Raw genomic sequence first — 22,232 nt, 5'->3', positions numbered from 1 at the left:
TTGAGAATTTTCACATGTACAGTTGTGGTCCAATCCACCTCCCACTCCCTTCCCTCAAACTCATACTAGAACGTTTCTCCATTTCTTCTGCTCAACTGTGTCTTCCAGTTAGTAAACCCGCTGAGTCCATTAGCACTGCCAGTATAAGCATGGGTATGTTTAGGACCATTCACTGGAATATGAGCAACATAAAAGGGTCACATCCCATCTCTCCCTTAGATAGCCATTAACTACCTATACCTCCAAGGCTGTGGGTGGAGCTTCATGAGGCCCTCCTTCATGCTGGCTAGAATTTTGGCTGCTTGGATCATGTACAGGTCTTATGCATTCAACCACGCTCACTCTCGGTTCATGTGTGCAATGGCCTTGTCAATCCCGGAAATCGCCGCTTCAAGGTCCTCCACAACCTTTGGCTCTTACAGTATTTTATGCATGTTTGAGTGATTTAAACTTGGGCTCTCGTGTTTGCACGACAGTCACTTTACTGCTGCTATGATTCCCCAGACCTCGATTTTATCTTTTGTTCATTACTTCATCAGGAAGACAGGAATAAAATCCCTACCGAATACGAGAATCAATGTACAATGCGAGGAAAGTGATGAGCACATAATAGGCACTCATTGACTGACAGCTTATTATGATGTGAGAGGTCAGATAGCCCTAGAGAAGAAAAACGGCCAACAGGAAGCTTATGCTGAGAAATAGAAACCATCTACCAGCATTTATCGGTTCGACTTACTTGACCGTTTCATTGAAAGTTAAATCATTTTGTTCAATTATCGATTTTCTTAAGCAGGCCAATTCTCTAAGTTAAGCAATTAATTAAAAATGTTTAATAGCAGTGTGATTAAATTCTCAAATATACCCAAGTTGGCAATATTTTCTTTCTAATGATTATCAAATTTCCTCTTAAATTTGGTTCATTCATATTTGCTCTTCTACCAGAAGTCATTCCCACAGTGTGATAGGATCTTGACAGAGCATATGGAAAATCTATAAAGCAAGTTATCATTAGAATACAAATTAAATGGACATTTGACCCAACTGTGCTTCCTCTCCCTCTCTCTCTTTCTCTTTCTCTACCTCTCTCTCTCTCCCTTTCTGTCTAGTGTGTGTGTGTGTGTGTGTGTGTGTGTGTGTGTGTGTGTGTGTGTGTGTGCGTGTGTGTGTGCTTTCTTATAACCCCAGGACCACATATCCAGGGGTGATGTCACCTGTAGTAGACTGGGGCCTCGCATATCATTTACTAATTAAGAAAATATTACAGGATTTCCCACAGGCCAATATCATGGGCTGTTTTCTTAATTGAAGTTCTCTCTTCCTAAATCCATCTAGGCTCGGTCAAGTTGACATAAGCCAGTGCAATTTCCTCGTGCTTTAGTCACAAATGATCATGCACATCAGGAAAAGTTGCTTTACCACAGTTACAGGAATCCAGTGCCCCAAAGGAGATTTACTATACAGAAATCAAGATGCTCTCTAGGCTAAGCTCCTCCAAGGAGCTGCATGATCTGTCTCCTGCTTTTTCTAGCTTTCAGAAGCCAGATCTTGCTTGCATTGCTTTTACCTCAAAGCCAGCAGTACATAGAATCTCTCCTTCCCTCCCTCTCTACTTCCCTTCCTCCATTTCTCCCTCCTCTCTCTCACCACTCCCTTTCTTCCCTTCTATCCTTACTCTGCTATTCTCCTGTATCTCTCTTTCACATATGAAGTTCTTTAGGATCGCAATTTACCCATAAGGAGAATCCAGCGAAATTCTCCCATATCAAGATACACAGAATCTGCAAAAATTACTCCGTTTGTTGCAGGGGGGGCAGCTGCTTGTTTGTCCTGCCCACCTGGCTAGCTTAAACCTGAAATATCACAGAGAAACTGTATTAATTAAATCACTGCTTGGCCCATTAGCTTTAGCTTCTTATTAGCTAACTCTGACATCTTAATTTAACCCATTTCTATTAATCTGTATATCATAACAAGGTCGTGACCTACCAGCAAAGTTTTAGCACATCTATCTCATGCAGCTCCATGGCGGCTCCCTGACTCTGCCTTCCTCCTCCCATGCTATAGGCCAAGCCAGTTTTCTTTATTCATTAACCAATAAAATTAACACATAGACAAAAGGACCCCCCCACACCACGTTTTCATATAAGTTAATGTATCATAAGTTCTAGGGTCTGGAACATCTTTAGGACAACTCATATTTTGTCCAACTTAGGCTGAGTCTTCTCTTCTTCCTGTCTTGGATAATTTCAGTTATAGGCTGTCTTATGGTATCTAGTAAGCAAGACTAGTTGGAGAAGACCTGATAAGGAGGCAAGAGCCAATTCTCTGCCTTGCATTGAAGAGACTCACCTTTGTGAATGAATAAAGTTCAATACAATTGGATGAAGGGATGGAATTAGGGAAAGTTGCAAGCACATATGCAACATCATGATGTATTGGGTGGAAGTAAGATAACAGGGTGATGAGCTGAAGGAACTGCCTGTCCCATGCTGGAATGATGCTACAAGATAGTGTTTGTGCTGCTGTGGCATCCACTGGTGCTCATTTTACTCCTCTGCTTTCCCTCATTGTGGTTAAGAACTGGGATTTATTCAAGCCTGGGCTGGACACTTGCTTTTACATTTTATTATCTATTTCCTGGTTTTATAATATTCAAATAAGGGTAAGAATATGAAATTTTAAATTGGTTACGTATTTGACATGACAGGAGTACGATGAATGCTTACAGAGATGAATTTTCTGATTAGCTGAGAGATATGCAAATATTAAAATTATAGAAAAAATGTATTCCTGCTAATGGAATGCTATGCTGTGTCTAATGGTATCGTATCCTGCACACAAATCCAAACTTGGTTATAGGTCATCTATTTAGATTTGATAGAATTTAGCTCAGCACTTTCTCCACTCAATTCTAAATCAATTTCCCAAGTACTAAACAGTTGACTTCTTTATAATACATACAGAATAAAATATCAGGAAACTGCTGTATCACTGAAATGAGAGTTGACTTCCTTTCTTTTGTTTGTTTGTTTGGTGTTTTGAGATGGGGTTTCTCTCTATATGTCGGGCTGTCCTGGAATTCACTCTGTAGACCAGACTGGCCTCAAACTACAGAGATCCGCCTTCTTCTGCCTCCTCAAGTGCTGGAATTAAAGGTGTGTGCTGCCACCACCTGGCAGGAGTTGCCTTCCTGATTGTGGTAGCTAAGACTCCCTTGACCTCACAGACATCCATGGAACCCATCATCCCATTATTGTTTGTTTCTTGGAACTTTTAAGTTGATGCCAGAGAAATTTCATGAAAAAAAATAGTTCAAATCACTTTCCTTTTAAACAGTTTAACTTGCTTTTGAACCTTGGAGCCTCTTTCGAGTCATAATTATGACTGTGGTAGCCATCTGGGAGTCTGTTCAATGTTTTATTGTATCTATGATGTGAATCAGTCCACATCAGAAGGACTTTGTATCAGTCAGTGCTCTCTAGAGGGGCAGAACCGGTAGAATAAATTTTTATGTGTTCAAAGTGGAATGACTTACACTATACGATAGTCCATTAAGGGCTGTCTCCCGGGTGAAAGGCCAGCAATCGGAAAATTTTCGAGTCTGGATGTCTCACTTGGCCTTGAGTTTATGTCAGAATCCCAAGGAGGTGGGCTCTAATAACAGAGAAGGAACACCTCAGCAACAGCACAAATGAACATGGCAGCGAGACTGAAAGCAAGTACGCAGAAAAGCAAATTCTTCCTTTGTGTCTTTTTATTTGGGCTACCACCAGAGGGCACAACACAGCGTTAAGGTGCATCAACCTACCTCACATGATCCAATCAAGATAAATCCCTCAACACGGGTGCAACTATTTGGGTTTTAGTTGAGTCCAGATAGGTCAAATTCACAACAACGACTAGCCATCAAAGAAATCTTTTTGAATTTTCCTTCAAGTGCTAACTAGGGATGCTCATAGTTGGCTCGTTTCTGGACCCATGTCCTTCCTGACAGATGACTGAGAATTGTGATGAAGCCAGGGAACTAGACACAGAGGGCCCAGCTGCTCCTCCCCCTCTACAGCTCACCAGTCATGTGACAAGGAATAAGTTTTATAAGCCTCTGTATCTCTGCTTTTTTGCCTGAAAAAACGAACAAACAAACAAACAAAAAAATAAGTAAGACAATCCTTCCATCATGGCATGACCAAGAGTATTACATAAGATTGTCTGACTTCACCCAGGTCCACTCTTGTTTACTGGCAAATCATCACTAATTCTTTCTTCATAGTTCAATGAAGTCAGCATTTGGTTGACTTGTTGGTGCTCTGTATTGAAGTTGCATGCTTAAACCCATTCCTTATTCTCCATCTCTAGTTTTCTTTTTTCCTAAAAACTTAGCCTAAAATATTTGGCCTTGAACTTTTGTGCTTCTCACATCCATTTCCAGTTTTCTTCCTGCTGTAGACTTTATATAAATGATTTTGAGATCATTTATACACCAGAACATTCTACTGAAATCATTTTAGACACTACCCATGGTCTTCTAAAGACTTTTATCACTTTAAAAAAGTATTTAACACTTCGTCCCAGCCTGTTCTTCATTTAGCACATGTATTGTTTCCAATGTCACCATCCAATTTTTCCAGCACAATTTTTCCAGCCTCTCTCTCTCTCTCTCTCTCTCTTTCTCATGTGTGTGCGCGCACACACACGCATGCACATACATAGCACAGCAGGTGTTTCAGATGCTCTCCCCAAAAAGCCACGCCCCCGCACATCACATATATGCTTCCTGCAAGCTCTCAACTCAGCTTGAATAAGCACACTATCATTTGGCACTATAAATGTTTGTTTTTATCTAAGGAGGTGAGCAAACACTGGAGGATAATGAGACACCCTATGTTCTTTGTAGATGCAGTAAAGTAAGCCTTATTAATTACATTGTTAAAAACATTGACTTGTAACTTAACTCTGACAAAATGAAAAGGGATAATTATAGGAACCCATTCCAAAATGTCTCTTTTATTTTCTTATTGCTGATGTTATCTTGTGTTTCTTTCTGTACAGTGATATTGAGCACATGGAGATCCACATAGAATGGCCCTCTATCTTATTCAGTATAATTTTTTCCCCTGGGGATTTTGCCTGTCAAGAATATAGCTTAGAAAGATTTTCTTTATTAAAATTTAATATATTTTGTTCAACATTTTCTTTCTAAATGATTAGATTTATTGCCCATTTCTTCTGAGTCTATTATTAATCCCTGTCTTTCAATATAAAGTTTAATCTGCTATCAGTTCAATGACTAATACAATTGATCTTATCAATCTATCTTCACATGGAGGAACTACCTAAGAGTCTTTTCTTGTTTTTGATTGGTTTGTAGTAGTAGCTGCGGAACTGTGTCCCCAGCACCCTGGCCGCCTACTAGCGTATGCCCTGAAATAATTACATGGACACTGTATTCTTTTAAACGCTGCTTGGCCCATTATACCTAGCCTCTTTTCAGCTAACTCTCGCACCTGGACTAGCCCATTTCTAATAAAGTGTGCAGCACCGAGGCACGCTTACCAGGAAGATTCTAGCCTACGTCCATCCTGGGCCGGAGCTTGATCGCGTCTGCCCCAGAGAGGGGAGCATGGCATCTCTGAGCTCACTTCCTCTTCCTCCCAGCATTCTGCTCTGTTTACTCCTCCCACCTATGTTTTAACCTATGAGGGCCAGCCAAGCAGTTTCTTTATTTTTTAACCGATGACCTTCCTCCATCATTGGTTGCCATTGTTTTATGGTTAATACAGATGCTTTTACTCTTTTCCTCATGGTTATCATTTTAGACTCACATAGACTCTGGTCACATAACTGCATTTTGATTAATCAGTACCTGGTTATATACTTCCTCACAATGTTCAGTGTATAAAAGGAATATCAAATAATGTCTGAATATTGTTCTTTCATCATAGAACCTCTTCATATGTCTGGATAACTTCTGATTGTATCTTAAACTTGAAATGTTCATAAATTTTTACCAATAAATCGGTATGGTATGGTATTTGATTGAGGTAACGTCTGAGTCATGGTAAATATTTTCATTTACATTAAAATTTCATTTTCAACCATGTATTTTTCTATTATATCTTACAATGTGATGTGGACGGCTTCGATTTTCTGTGTTCTCTGTGTCTGCCATCTGTTTTCATGCTGTTGCTTATATGTCACTTGCTTTAATCCATGGCCTCCTGTAGTACCTTAATGTTTCTGCTGTGTTTCTCTAACCTTGAAGTTCTCTTGTCTATTGATTTCACCTTGATCTTTGCTGAGAATTTGGCTTGGCTGATATTGATTGTATACAATAATAGGTGTCATTGTGACATTTCAATATATTATGAAGTTTCACATAGTCCATGTTTAGTAGGCAAAAGGAAAAAAAGCATGATTCATATACATTTAAGCTTTTTTTTTTTTTTTTTTTTATTTTCGAGACAGGGTTTCTCTGTGGCTTTGGAGCCTGTCCTAGAACTAGCTCTTGTAGACCAGGCTGGCCTCGAACTCACAGAGATCCGCCTGCCTCTGCCTCCCAAGTGCTGGGATTAAAGGTGTGCGTCACCACTGCCCAGCTCACATACATTTAAGCTATATGTAAATAAATAAGTTTTAAAGTGTCTAATGTCTAATGCTTGTATTTCAACCCATAGAATCTATTTTTTTTAATTATCCAGTCATCCTTTTAATAAGACTTTTTCCAGAGCTACAGTCTGGAAATGTGCCTCCCATATTTCAAAAGCAATGAGAAATATTTACATTTAGAAAACACGCCAACAGAAGATCTGGCTTAATAAATGAGATAGTGATAAAGCACTTGTCCCTATGAACCCAGCCACATTGGGCATTTTATGTGTGGATATTTTTATGGTTCTGGCAGCATTTAGTAGTCGCACACTGACCCTGGATTTATGTATCAGTATGCTGGCCTTTATTTCTCATTGCTACTGTATAAAGATATTCAGGCTGAATTTACAACATTTAATATTTTAAGATAATTGATGAGGCATGCCCATCACTTTTCATTTTTATGTTAATATGTAACTTGTATAAACCATTTCTAAATTGGAAACTTTCTAAATGAGTAGTTCATACTAGGATAGTTCATACTGAATGTGTGAATGACCCTTTTTTTTATTCTTATTGATGGGAGTCAGTGAATATTGTTAAGTACTCTTTCTTTGAGAACATACTTGTGAAAGAAGGAGGATGCAGGTTATAAAAATCTCATTGCCTGCCTCTTGTTATAGTTAGTGTCTGGCCAGTGAGATTCATTATTGTATAGCCTCCGAGAAACACAGACTGGTATATCCACAATCTTCTTTGATTGATTGTGCAGACGTGAATAGCTGGTCAAGAATTCTCAGAACATACATATAGCACCAGTGTACTTTGAAAACTGCCTCAAACATTAACTCCCTGTAAAAAGAGAAACTCAGAAAAGTATAATGAATTTCTGTCATGTGGGAAAAAATTATAAATTGATCGATTTTTTTAAAGTTGTAGAAGAAAAGTATGTATATAACCTCTAGTCGTATGATGTTTTGGGAGGTAATAAACAAGAATAGACATAATAGCTTGAATTTTATGTATTATAGAATGAGTTATATCTCAAAAATGATCATACACATCTTTTTTTAAAGACAAATTGAACACTTAAAGAAAGGCATTTTTGCATTTGGTATCTGAAACTTGTCTTTGTGACAGATTGTATTTTTTAATATTTAATTTTCTTTCAAAGTAATTCTCTGTATGTTATTTCTTTTTACGTGGTTTATCATGCTACATAAAGAATTAATGTTTTAATGAATTGGCAATGGCATTTGTATAAGCAATAAAAGAAACTGCGTACTTAGAGTGTGATGGATTCTAAGCATAGTAATGCCCTTAGCATAGGAAACAACAAGGGATCCAACCTCCTTTTGTGGATATAGCTTAACTTATCTGCACAATGAATTACCTCTAAGGCACATAGACAGAAAACTTCTAAGACGGTCATTTGTGATGTTAATACTTATGAGGCTCCCGAAGAGGGTATGTCTAAATGTTTGGAATTTTCTCTTCTTCACGAGACACGTCTAGCTTGTTCTCTTGTCCTATATACAGCAAATACAAATATGATAAAATACATCAAAGAGTTGTGCCTTCTTTGTTCCAGAAGCTATAAGTCCTTAGAGTAAGAAGTATGGGGCACATACTTAAGGGGTAAAACACACTCACGCATTCAGTCACACACACACACACACACACACACACACACGCACACTCACATGCATGCACGCACGCACACACACAAGCAGACATACACACACACCATCTTAGAGTGAATAGTAAACCACAGAGTCCTCATACTCCTTTCACTGAAAGGTAATACTGCGGTGCATGCTGTCTTATGGCTAAGGATGTGCTTAGATTGGCTCAGAGTCCCTAAGATCCTCCCGCTTTCAGTTACTATCATCTGTAGACTTGCAGTCAGTCTTTTGGTCTGGTACCAGGTGTACGGCTAAACACTTCTGTGCCGGGGAGATGATTTAATGGAAAAAAATACCAAACTCTTTGACATGAGTGACAGACAGAGCTGCTTCTAATGATATTATTGCTCTTTCTTATGTGGCATCTGCCTTTGCAAATAAAAGTCAGAATCTACAGTCTTCTGTAGATTTTGGCTACATATACCTTCTTCAGTGTTGAGGCATAAGAAATGATACAGAGAACAATTTTTCACTTGCTCAATATTTAATCCAACTGTACTCAAACCTGCACCTTAGGAATTATGTGATTCTGGGGAAGTTTTCTGTTGCTGTTTTAACTACTATGTACTTCTTTTTCTGCCCACGTAAGCCTTAGGAAATAGCATCTACCCACAAAGTCGTTAGAGATGCCAATGAGATGTTTATACAATATTTAACATAAATTCGGCATATAATGCTTGGAGAATGTTAATTATTTAGATTATGTCTCTATTAATAAATCATTATTTCTCATCATCCTAACTTCAGAAAGGAGGAATGGGCAATAATAGTTCTATGAGAATATTCTCCTGTATGGACATTTTCTAGCTTTCTCCGGGAGCTTGGAGAAACCCTGAAAGTGTTGCGTTGCTTTGCAGACCAAGTACATTAGAAGCCCTCGCTGGTCATAACTTGATGCTGTTTTCTTCTCAAGTTGACACCCGTCTGACAATGCTACATTTGTTTTCAGTGACCTTCAACCTTACAAAGCCCAGAGAAGCCAGTACTGCTGGGAGTGAGGACGAGTCGGAGCTCCTTGAGGCGCTCTCTCTGAAGGAGCGGATGGCAAGATACCAGGCAGCTGTCTCCAGGGGTGACGCCCGCAGCTTCTCTGCTAACGTAAGCAACTCTGCAGAACTTTGCGTGAGGAGATATGGATGCTGTCTGTACATACTTCTCCTTTACTTTTGAAAAACAATAAGAGTACTACGCATTAAGATATTTCTTACAGAAGAACCAAAGAATAAAAAATAAATAACGTGAATCTAACACTGGCCTGATGAAGTGTAGGTGCGCCTTTTGGTGGTTGAATGAACCTGAACTATTCTCTTGACCCCTCCCCGAGTCCAGTTTCCTACAGTGAGGAATAGGAATAGCTGTCTACCACACAGGGTGTTGGGGAAGAACCGGGGAGATAATTTATGTGGAAGCCAAGAGGCACTGCATAAATGTGTTATTATTGTCATCATTACCACTTAACCTATAGCTATTCTCCTCAGGAAGGTTGAGAATTAATTTCAAATTTTAATAATGTGGGCTTCTATGCTTCCCTCCTCCGTCTTGTGTATCATTCATTGAAATTCTCTTGCAGTGTAATTTCTTTTGCTTTTCTCTGTATGCAATGAATCCATTAGGAGAGGCTTAATCAACATCAAAATGAGAGAGATTATCAATGCAGGCTCTTTACTAAACCAATTATGATTATGGGAAACTCTGAGATTCAGAAAGACCACCAATTTTAGAGCCAACCCATAATAAAGTGAGGTTCAAAAGAATTGGTTGGATTCTGTATTCTGTGCCCTTCAGCTTACTGAAATATGAGGACATTCTTTTATAATTATAATCCCCAAATTAGCCATGAAGTGTGTGTATGAGAGGGGGAGACATTGAGTGAGACAGAAAGAGAGAGGTTCCCAAAGGTAGGATTTAAAAATAGCTACTCAACATTTACAAATTATTTAGAGACAGGGCTGACTGTGCCAAACTCATTAACAGCCCTGAAATTGCAGATGACATTTAAGTTTCTCCGTAGTCATTAAAATACATTTTAGATACTGCATAGATTTGGAATGGGTGTGGAGAAGTGACTTAAGTAACTCCATCACTTCCATAACCCACAGTATCAGCTCCACAGGACACTTTCTGCTAGTCTTCCTAGTGAGCACCCCCTGCTGGATTGTTTAAGAACAACACTACACAGTAGTCTAGATTACAAGGGAAGTAGTAAACATGGAAATGTATAAAATCCTAGAAAAAAAATTGGAAGCTATCAGATAGTTTCTAAGATGAGAAAATGCCTCATTAAATACTTGCTACTTAGTAAACAATGGTTTTACTTAGGGAGATTTAGATCTTTTTTTCTTAATTGGATAATATGTTATAAAACAGATTAGTATCATGGTATGATCTATACTTCCATGGTGCTAAAAAGACGCTAAAAATGGGGACACAGCCGATTTGCAATGCAAAAGAAATCTAATTATTAACAATGGCCTATAAAGATATTAACTCTGTTTAGCCACTGACTCATCTTCCTCTAGCCTTAACATTTTGTGATTTATTGACTTCTGCTACAATTATTCTACCTCCCCTCCCCCATTATCTAGCTGTTAGGAATAACAACATTGCCCTAGTATACTCGTATGAGGTGATGTATTATCTACTGCTCACTGTTCCTTGTTGTACCTTCAAAGGGGCAAAATATGAAATGCTATGAAGAAAAATATCATTTGACCTTAAAAAAAAAAAGAAAGAAAAACTCTTTATGATGAGAAACTCTTTCTTGTTGAAAAGCCTCCCTATCAAGGATTTAGTGGAAACGAAGTGTATTTAAATCATTTTCATGTTTGGTTACTGTTTTCAACCACTGTTCTATGAACCAGAATCACTTCTGATGGTTCACGTACACCCAAGGCTCTTACCATAGTGATCAGAAATGAGGTGGAAATACCAAGCCCTGCCTACAAGTCAGCTCTCACTGGAAGCTGAAAGGACTTCTGCCCCAATTCATGGATAGTTAAGAATTAGCTGCTGTTGGGTCTGATTAACTGCCCATGGACTATACTGTCTTGCTTTTGGAGGTTATTGTGTGCATAACTAAAATGGACATGGGTAAATTAAATAATTATGTTCAATAATAGATATGGAAATTTTCTACATAAAGGAATATAATAATTGATTTTATTTCTGCCAAAATTGTAGTCCAAAACTTTAGTGAAAATTATGTGCAAATGATTATACAATTATGAATTTAAATTCCTAGATCCATGAGGTCAATGCTCTCTTAATTATATTTAATGTTCTATTTTCATACAAGAGATTGTTTCATCCCTCAAACTTCAATGGATCTCAAATATTATGATAAAGAAAATATTACAATGAAGAAGAACATTTATAGACTCAAAAAGTCCTTGTAAATAGAGACAAACAAAGTAGAATAAAGGTCTTATTTGTTGGTGCCATCAAGTGCTTCATCACTTAGCCCGATAAGATTACTTGTGACTCTCTCTCCACACAGTTGACACCAACACTGTAGGTGAAAAATCTAGAATTCACAGATTCAGCCCAAACTAAGTCCAATGAGCTCGCACAGCTAACAGTGACCCACTGTTTACCGTTGTGTTAGCTGCCAGCTGGCAATGGCGGCTCAAGGGGCACACCATGCCCATGGAACAGCAGCAGTCTGCAGACAGCCCTAGAACAGAGAATGACGTCATGTGTACAGAGCAACAAATCAAATGTCAGGTTCTCCAGGGCAGCTTTATCCTCTTTATCTTATTAGCACACACCATAAATCTGTAAAAAAATTAAAAAAAATAAAATAAAGACTTATTTCCATGTCTGGTGTATGAAATAGAAGCTTCAAGAACTTTAACTTGGGTTTTTATAAAATCTGAGATTACAATCACTGTTTGTCCATCTTCCCAAATTCTGCTGTTTCCCTTTAGTCCTACTACCCCAAAACTATTCTTTTTCACTGATGAGGCCTTACATCTTAAGTTGGCCACTGTGTAATATATTTACCTAGGTTTAAGTATTGAGAATTTAAATTAACTCATAATTATCGGCATATCCATTACATTCCCAGTTTTATTTCGAAGGCCAAATCTAAGTTATGAGGTATTAAAAGTAATACAGATGAGTTGGAGTATTCGGAGCAGGGCACTAAATAAAGTGAGACCACTGGAATGATTCTTTAGGTGGCTGTCACTCCAGATAGGAACCAAACCTGTAAATCCTGCAGTCTCACTCAGGTAGTTCTTCCTCTACACGACTAGTTAGTTCCAGGTAACCTTAGCACCATTATTACCCTCCTTCAGGGAGATCTATCTGACGTCATACTAACAACAACAAAGTAGGGGTAGTAATGTTTGCAAGGTTATGAAAACTCAGCAGCTCTTTGCACTTGTGTATGTGTTTGCTTTCAAAGTAGATGTCAAAGGAAAGGGATGGGAATAGCCATATTTTAATCCACGTGGTAGGTAAGAAGCAGACTGAGAACCGATGCTCCTTTGAAGAATACCCAGTTTTTGACATAAATACTAAGACTAACATAATTAATTTGTGTATGATGTTGAATTGTCTATACTTTTTAAATAATAGGGTTCTTGATAATAATTAAGCTTATATTTTAATTGCAATACGATCTGTTTAAGGAGGCCACTTTCAAATTCTTGGTAGATGGGTTTAAAAGAATTATTGTGGCCTAAGCTCATATTTCTGTTTCTTTATTCTCTTATATTGCAAAATTGATCTCCTACTTTCTCCAGATCTTAACATGGAATACATAGAAGGATACAATCATTTCCCTTCCCAGTGAGCAATTCTGAAATGACCAAGAAAGTATGAAGCCAGAGAAAAGTTGTTATGGTAATGCAACTTCTCCAGGGTCTGACAGGAACTCATAGAACTCTACAGGAGTTCAGACACCAGCACTTTCACATCAGTGCCTGAGATAGATGGATTTTTCACAGACTTTCAAGAGTTTTCGGTAAAGATGCCAGGACCCTGGATATTCAGAGTAAGCAGGACATGAAGCTATCTGTCAGGCCTCCTGTGATTTATACAGTCCTAGGCTCCCAGGGCTATTTATGTCAGCACTGGACCATACCTCAGAAATCCTGCTGTAGTTGGAAATGTCACTGAATCCCCACCCTCTCTCATGTAGAACCAGAAGCTTCCCAGGCAAAGGGCTTATACGGGGTCAGGTTGCCTGTCACTTGGCATCCCATCTAGGCTTGAGTGCCTGCTGGGCTATGGAAGTTGTTGATTCATCAAAAGGAAAGCCCTAGGCTCTTAGGCACTTCCCTGTGAGTCCTATAATCTGACAGGGCTCCTTGGTACCCTGCAAGTTGTTTTTCTGGCTATGGACAGAGATCAGTTTTCTCATCTAAAAATATGCCCTTCTATTCAAACCCTCTATTTATGATACTTGGTTCTGACAGGCCAGTGCTCAAAGCCAAATTGAGATGTGCCAGCTCTAGTGAAAAGTAGCTGGGTTTTTTGTTGTCTATTCATCGAGGCTATGATTGAGACAGACAGGTGTGATCAGATTTAACGCCTTCACTTAATGTCCTGCATTAAAGACCATAAGCTGTTTCACTTCTCTGAATCTTAGGTTCTTTAGATTAAAATGTAGATAATTGGTGACCATAGCTCATAACAGGAGTGAACTGAGGGAAATATAATGTATGCAAAACTCACCTAGCGTTCTAACTCTGGAAGCGTCAGTTTTTACTGATAGTTTTAACTCACTTACATAAGGCACTTTATTTCGTTCATCCAAGATAATTGAAATAAAACTTAGTGTTATTAAAAATGTTGAATAATCATTCTTGGTAATGTGTCTGTTGCCTGTACAGATGTTGGAGATTTTAATGACAGCTTTACTTTGAGTTACAGTTAATTTAATTATTCTCATACCCACAAGTCATCTAGTATATTATTAGAGGAACACAGTGTTCAGCCTAATATAGACATAAAACTTTATCTGAAACAGGGTAATATTACTCAGTGTTTTGAAGATGCATTGTATAAAACTGGTAGATGGCAAAACAACTGAACAATTTAGTTTCAAAGGAAGGCTGTCGCAATCAGTTTACGTTAATATCTCTTTTGGGTTCCACCCATCAATAATTGTCATCTGTCATGCAAAAATAGCCTGAGCATACCGTCTACACAGATGAAACTCTGAACTGCTGTCCTCTTAAATCACTGTAGGTCATGGAAGAATCTGAAGTATGCACAGTGCCGGGTGGCTTGGCCGAGATGAAGAAACAATTTGAAAAGGATGAAATGACTTCAACCAGGAACGCCTTTTCTGAGTATCAATACCATCACCAGAGCAGATCTGAGCAGGTACTGCCGCTGTGCGAGATGGGTAAATCATGTAGGGGTGAATTTGCTCTCACCAGTGTAGAAACACTCCTTGTCTGGTGGTAGAATTATCTCCACTTCTCATTTTAAAGTGATCATTCAGGAAATCATCTAAGCGTATTGATGTGTTGGTTTACACAGCTGAAACATTTTGCCATGTGAGCCATGCTGGAGTATCCTCTTTCAGTGTTTTTATGTTTTAAATAGTATGACTTAGTCAACAAGTAAAGAGAAATGCTGAGAGACACGTTGGCACCGAGCTTCTGCTTCTAGGTTGTGATTCATGAGAAACTATCTGTTGGTCGTTCGCATAGTTGAAATATGAAGCATTATTCAGTGTTTGTTGTGGGAGTTTTATTTTGTTTTCTTTTAAAAAAAATCATGAAACATCAAGCAGTAGAATCCAGATGTTACATAAAACCACATAACATGACTTTTGTTTTATAAAACTTTTCTGTTTCACTACTTCAGAATCATATATCATCAGATATTTTCCTGAGATATAATGATTTTTAAATGTAAAAACCCATCAGACAGTTCAGCATGCAGAAAGTTCACAACCTCTGTGTAAACAGCTGTACTTTGAGCCTGTGTTTTCCATGAGAAAGGAAGTAACTGGGATGTGAAATTTTGTAATAGCAAATAACGTGGGTGTGTTTTGTTTAAAAAAAAAACTCAGAAAAAAATGCAGAGATAAATAAATTTTATAAATATGAAACAGTCAGGTGCTGTGTGTGGCAAGGAAGTAGTTAAGGAATCAGGTGCAATGATTAAAAGTTTAATACCTGAACAATAGTTATCTTGTTCTAGTTTTGTCTGGAGAGTAGAAAGGTATAATACAGTTAGCTAAATACACCTACTGCAGTAATTCTAATGATGCGTACAGGCATATAATGCAAGCAAGAGAGCAAGACACAACCTATCTGTGACCTCATATAGCTGCTGGAACAGAAGGAAACGAGTGAGTCAAGCGTCATTGGGAAGTTTCACTGAAATTTGTCAAAAATATAAAATATAGCCGGGTGGTGGTGGCGCACGCCTTTAATCTCAGCACTGGGGAGGCAAAGGCAGGCGGATCTCTGTGAGTTCGAGACCAGCCTGGTCTACAAGAGCTAGTTCCAGGACAGGCTCCAAAACCACAGAGAAACCCTGTCTCAAAAAACCAATATATATATATATAATTATGTTCATAACTTAAGTAACCGATTCCTCACAGAAGCAAGAATATGTTTGTAGACACATTTCCATTAGGAAAACTGTGTTACAGGTTGTCAGACATAAGTTTTGGGATTCGCAAATCAGAGTTCAGTTCAAGCTCTGAGACTCGCCTGTTGAATGGTATAGACCTAGAGCATCCTTCTTTGGTATACACATTTTTGCAGTTATATAAGTCCTTCCTACCATGCTTAGAAGGGCCTAGTTTAGTACTCTGTATACGTCACTCTGAAATTTGCAATAACTTTTAAGCAAATAACTCCAGGTTTTCATTTCATCTAATTATGAATATTATATTCATTATCTACATGACTGTGAAGTTGTACTCACATCTAGAAGCATAAAATAAATCCATGGTCCACCCAAATTTCATTCACGAATGAGTAGTGGATTTAGGCTCCTTTGGTTTATCAGAGTTGACTTGTACAATTCTTTGATCATTGAATTTGGAGAAAAGTTTGCATAAGAGGTGATTTATTAGGAGCTGGAAGATTGGCAAAGCAAGACCTCTTTGTAGTAGTCAGGGGCACAGATATTAGCGTCAGGGCAGGGATCAAGTCTCTACACCTTTAGTTATCTGTGTGACACATAGCAAGGTCCTTAACTTCTCTGTGCCTTAAGCTCCTGGGCTTATCTACAAAAAGTACGTTAATATTTATAATGATTGAAGCAATGCCTAGGGCGTGAGGTAAAGTAACTCAGTGACAAAGAGTAAGTGCTGCTCTTATGTTTGCACCATGACTCGCAGTCACCTACTTTCCAGTTCCTAGAGATCCATCATCCTCTGTTGGCTTCTACAGACACTGTTTGATCACACGTGTAAACAGACCTACAAACTAGCACACACACACACACACACACCCTTAGAGTAAATAAATAAGTAGCCACCTTCAGCATCCTGCCTATGAATGGAGGACATGCATTCATCATGGAACAAAAAATAAATAAATTGTTGTGACTGGCTTAAGTACCTGCTCCTTATTTACCAAGTAGAAGTTCTCATCCTATGTCTATCAGTGAAAAGTACATCCTGTGAAAGCCAAACTAAAGGAGACACAGGAGCACTTGTGAGTTTCATACAGACATGCTTCATGACTGTGAAACACGGAAGTACATGAAAACAGCAAAACAACACAGACAATATCTGGACCCAGAGCTGCCGTGATCTGTTTAAGCTTCAGCTTCTCTATCTATCTTCAGATAGGGGGATAATATCTGACAATTCCCTGAGGATAAATACATCCAAGTTATGAAAACGTACTTTATATTATATAGCAATCACAGGTAAAATTAAACTAGTCAGCGGCATTCATCAAATGCCTCTTGAATATAGAATCCTGTGAGAAAATGGAATAAGCCACCTTTACCTTTAAAAAAAGAAAAGACTGTCATTTAAATCTTGATTAGAAATCTGAGATAAATGTCAAATTTGATTCTAGAGGGGAAAGGGAAAACTGTCTCGCATATCCACTTAGACTTTTGAAACAATCTAAATGCATCCTAAAAATGTGTACTTTCATCACTAGAGATGAAGGACAACATGCATGCCACGAGACGGGTAGTTAATTCTGTCCTTACATAAGCTATCGTCAGCTCAGATAACATTTGCAATCCTCTGGCTTATTGATAGTATTTGAGATCTATTTTCCTGCTCAGTCCTCCTTGGGCCAAATATATTTAATTTGATGACATGCAGTAACTAATATTAATTTGGAAACCAATTTAATTAGGGTGAAGAGAAAGAACATTTGTCTTGGGTTTCTGACAATATTTAATGTCACTGTTAGTAATGTTTTCATTAGCTGTAATAATTAAGTCCAATCTGCCTCTTTCCTTTTTAATGTATTGAAGTCATTGTTTTCAAGGTAATTGGCTATTTGGTAACAGTGTGTCTTGGAGATCAGCAATTGGAGGAAAGCGGGCTTGAAAACTGAGCTATCTGTGAAATTAGAAGTCCCTTATACCCATTTATACTTGCTAGAAAGAAAATGCTTATTTGTTTTCCCTGTGCCAGAACACCAGAGAGAAAGCCCATACAATGGGTCTTATTTGGACTCACAGTTTCAGGGGATTCAGTCCCTTAAGGCGGAGAAGGCAAATAGATTGCTGCTCCTCATTGTGGAAGATCAGGAAGCAGACAGTTCAGAACTGGAACCAGAATTAAACATGAGCAGTAAGCTGCCCTCTAGGACCCTCAGCAGCCTTGGTCTGCTAGCTACATACCACAGGCAACAGACCAGAGATTTCAAGCCCTCCCGAAACAGCACCACCTGCTAGGAATGAAGGGTTCAAACCTATGAGTCTGTGTGTTACCTTCAACCAAAACAGGGGAACGAAAGCATAGGAACATTCGTTGTTGTCATGGTGGCTAAACAAGATGTTGCCTCATCTCATATGTGGGACTAGTTATACTATATGGTTCTGTATATCAGCAGCATCACTGCTACCCAGGGAAGTAGTCACAGGAAAAATATTAGAGAAAGGATTCAGCCTTTGCCCCGGGGAGAAGAGGGATTTGCGGTAGGACAAATTTGGCTTTTTAAAAGAATAGAGTTGGGATCACGAAGATCATAAGTCTGAGACTAGTCAAGTCTGCTATGCAAGTTGCCAGTCTGGGCTATGTAATGAGACTGTTACTAAAAAAACAAACAAATAAATAAATAATCTTGATTGGGTTGCCCCGCTGATTAGTACTAGTTTTTAACAGCACTCATATATATTTTGCCTTTCAATTAAACATTTTTTACTCTATCAGGAATGATATCTGTCTCTGTCTGGGGATATTGAGCACTCAGAATACTTCCTGTTTCTTATTTATGTGAGATTTATACTATCAAACTTTAATTTGTTTTTCACTTTAGGAGTGAGTCTTCAGCATTCTATACTAGAAAAAGTAATTGATCTTTCTTGATAAAAAGGCAAATATCACTTAAAGGGATACTTTTAATTTTAATGTTTTAGACTTATTTCTTTGAGTATTTTGCTTGTGTGTGTGTGTGTGTGTGTGTGTGTGTGTATGTGTACGCGCGCGCGTGTGCATGCGCTTATTCTGTGTGCCTAGCACCTACAGGGTCAAAAAAGAACATCAGATACCCTGTAACTGGAGTTACAGATGGTTGTGGGTGCTACGTAGATTCTGGCAACTATTCAGGTTCTTCTTAGAAGTGGCCAGTGCATTTAACTGCTGAGCCATCTCTGCAGTCCTAAAGGACTTTTCTTTTTCATTTACTACAACAGCCTCTGGGAGGAAGATCTTAGAAATTCAGTTCTTCCATCCTCAAATGAGGACCTCAGAATTCACTGTGGAGCAGCTGCTGGAATGAGCATGCAATGGGAAAGAAACCTCCCTTTGTCTCCCCATGTTCATGCCTGTGCGCCAGTCTGCAGCTTCTAAGTGTTCTTGAGATTTTCATCCTCTTTTGACTGTTTCCCTCATTTAAAAACTCACTGACATATCATTTCCATGCTGTAATATCGGCTCACTCTATGGGTACAGCTCAGGGACCGCTTTATATACTCGCAGAGTTATTAAACGTCACTGCAGCCTAATCTAGAGCGTGCCCAGCCCTCCAAGAGAATCCTCAGATCCCATAGTCTTCCTACCAGTGTAGCACTCTGTGCCCCCTTCTCAAGTTCAGCGTTCTCCTTCGTTTTTTAAAGTGGATTTTCTCATCCGTGCACCACTGAGGAGGCCTCTAATTGTGGCAGTCCAGAATCCTCTTCCTTCTGGGAGTTGCTTGGTTTCTTGCTGTTTCTTGCTTCATTCTGTGGCTTCAGTGGGAAGGAACAGGTTGGGATCCACACATTTTCGACGTGCTCAGTGCTGTGGAGCACCCAGGAAATGGCCTGTCATTGTAACTGCTGCCCTGGACCTCAGCAAGAGCTAAACGTATCTGCCCTTCTCTCTACTGCCATCTCAGATGTGCTGGGAAAAGGCACCTACTTTCTACACGCATCTGCTGTTGCACAAATGCAAATATAAACAGTCATACCCTGGAAGACTACACGGTTTTGGAGCGATCCCTGGACAATTTTAGGTCTACAGAAAACATTTCTGACAGCTTGTGACAGATGAGAAATGACATCTGAGTGTTTTCAATTCTATAAAGGTGACCTGCAATAATTTCTAAGCAAACTAAATATATTTTTATCAGTTGGATGTGCACATTGCAGAGTTACTCATGCTTTAAAATTACCTTTAATTTATGCCACATACATCATTTCTCAAGGTCATATGTTGGCAGTACCAACTCTGCCTTGACCCAGGTCACCATCGAAACTAAAGGTGATGGCCAAGAATGTCTTGTATTGTATTTTAATTGTATATACTATTTAAAATAACGGAAGATAATAGCACTCAAAATAAAGCAGTCTGAAGTGATGTTGTACTCCTGGCTCCCAAGTCAGACAACTTGGGTTATAATCCCTGAGTCTATTCTATTCTATATTGTGCTGCTAAACATAATAGCACAAACTAGTTCATTTATAATGATCCTAAATTAGAGGCTCATATTTCAGGGTGCTGGTATCTAGCATCAAGGTTATGGAACCCAGTAAGGTTTTTCTTGCCATATCTTAACAGGCAGACAACAAGAGGAGGAGAGAAAGGAATAGAGAGAGATAGGAAAAGGATGGGGAGGAGGTACAGGGAGACCCAGATTACCTGACCCGTTCATATATGTTAGGCATTTTAATGAGGGTAATAATTCTTCACTTAGAAAGGTTGTTTTTAAAATCTTTATGTATGTGGAAGGACTTGAAGATTCCTTTACAACTTAACATTCTTGTCAGTTCTTTGTTTAGCTCTAGGTAACACCCATTTCTCAGGAGCTGCAGAAATAATTAGAAATTATCTTAAAACGAGCGTACCTGTATGTGCTCTGGGCATGTGTTGTTCTGGAATCGTCAGAAACACTGCTGAGTGCACATTTTAAAATTTAGAATAGTAAGCAGCTCTTCCTCTGAGGAAAAGTGCTTAGCCTCATCTAAGAAAGAGAAAAGATGATGTGTCAAACCTCGCAGAACACAGAGGAGAGGAGAAAGAATAAAGCCCTTTTGTGCAGGCATGGCATGTCTCCGGGATGCCACGATGAATGGAGTTTGGTTTTTAAGTAGAAGCAATTGAAAAGGCTAGCATTGGCTTTTGGAGACCCCTTTGTTCATGGCATTGTGGCAAGATGTATGAGGAAAAGATGATTTAGTTAGTGTATGAATTGAACCAGGCAGAAAAGGAAAAGCTATACTACTTGAAGAAATGAAGAAAAGAGAATGGATTGAAGGGGTTGGTTTTCCATTTCTATGCATACTAAAATTACTGCTCTGTGTGTTATGACTTCTCAGCACATTTTACTTGTTGGGTGGAAAGGGGATAAAAGTAACGTGTGGTATAATATGGTTTGTGCAGTTGGAACAACCAACAGAGATACTGCCACATAAATAGGGACCATATACTGGCTGCCTGTAACATACTCGCTTGGTTAAGAGTTAAAACTAATGATAAATCGTCCTCTCTTTGTTGTTGCTTTTTCCCAAAGTCAGCCCTGTGGCCTGTTTACCTTCTATAGTTCTTCCTTTGTGTCTCTGGCTGAAGTGACCAAAGATTAACTTAGCGCTGACTCAGAATAAGAATCTGAAGACCAAGTGCTTAACAAACGGTGCACTGTGGCCTCATCAGTTCACGTCTGGAACACTCATGGGGCCTGATCTGCAGGAGCTGCTCTGTGCAGACTTCAGTTGGCTGATGATTATGTAGACATCCCAGCTGGTGACTATCCCTTAGTTGACCACAGCTGTTCTCCACAGTTCTTCCCTGCTCTCTTCAGTTTAGAAAGTCAAAGTGCCAACTTCAACCCCATTGTTCGTCTGTAGGTACATGCTTCATGACTGACTGGTTTTTTTCCCCCTATTCCTGCTTTAAGAACTGTTGGCCAGTCTCCTGAATGTCTATGACCATGGTTCTCTGGTTGTCCCATGCTGCAGCTGGCTGTCACCAGTCTCTCTGCCCTCTTCTTGCTCATTCCCAACTTCTTGTATTTCTATAGGGCATGATAGGATCCTGCATTATTTTTAATGCAAATGAAATCCCATGAAATTATATTCTAAGAGAAGCTTCTGTGCTCAAGTTGTGGAACATCTTCACTGACTGTTGTACTTCCTCTGCTAGCGATGTGGAGCCAATCACAAATCAAAAGGCAGTCGGATTCAGATTTCTATTTCTCAGGTGGAAGACAGAGTCGCCTCTCTTAAGATCCTCTACACACCACCAATGTTTCCCTTGCCTGTCTTGGGGCCTACCTGAGGACAACCTGACCACTACTTCTTGGCTTGAGTCCCAGATGCAGTGGTAGAGGATAGTGGTGGGGTCTGCTATCTGCTTTTCTGGAATCC

General features: G+C 39.0%; 1 protein-coding gene across 2 annotated transcripts in view; it reads left to right on the top strand.

The window, feature by feature from the left end:
• Xirp2 (xin actin binding repeat containing 2) overlaps nt 1–22,232 on the top strand; it is a 72,652-nt gene that overhangs the window by 16,405 nt on the left and 34,015 nt on the right. For both annotated transcript variants that reach the window (XM_075984991.1, XM_075984990.1), the window contains exons 2-3: nt 9,226–9,374; nt 14,475–14,612. In XM_075984991.1, the coding sequence (XP_075841106.1) occupies nt 9,318–9,374; nt 14,475–14,612 (195 nt within the window). In that variant the 5' untranslated portion in view covers nt 9,226–9,317. The remainder of the gene's footprint in view (nt 1–9,225; nt 9,375–14,474; nt 14,613–22,232) is intronic.

This window comes from Microtus pennsylvanicus, chromosome 9 (genome assembly GCF_037038515.1).
Source record: "Microtus pennsylvanicus isolate mMicPen1 chromosome 9, mMicPen1.hap1, whole genome shotgun sequence".
Taxonomy (NCBI): domain Eukaryota; kingdom Metazoa; phylum Chordata; class Mammalia; order Rodentia; family Cricetidae; genus Microtus; species Microtus pennsylvanicus.
Note: the sequence above shows the minus strand (reverse complement) of the source record. Positions and strands in the feature narration are given on the sequence as shown.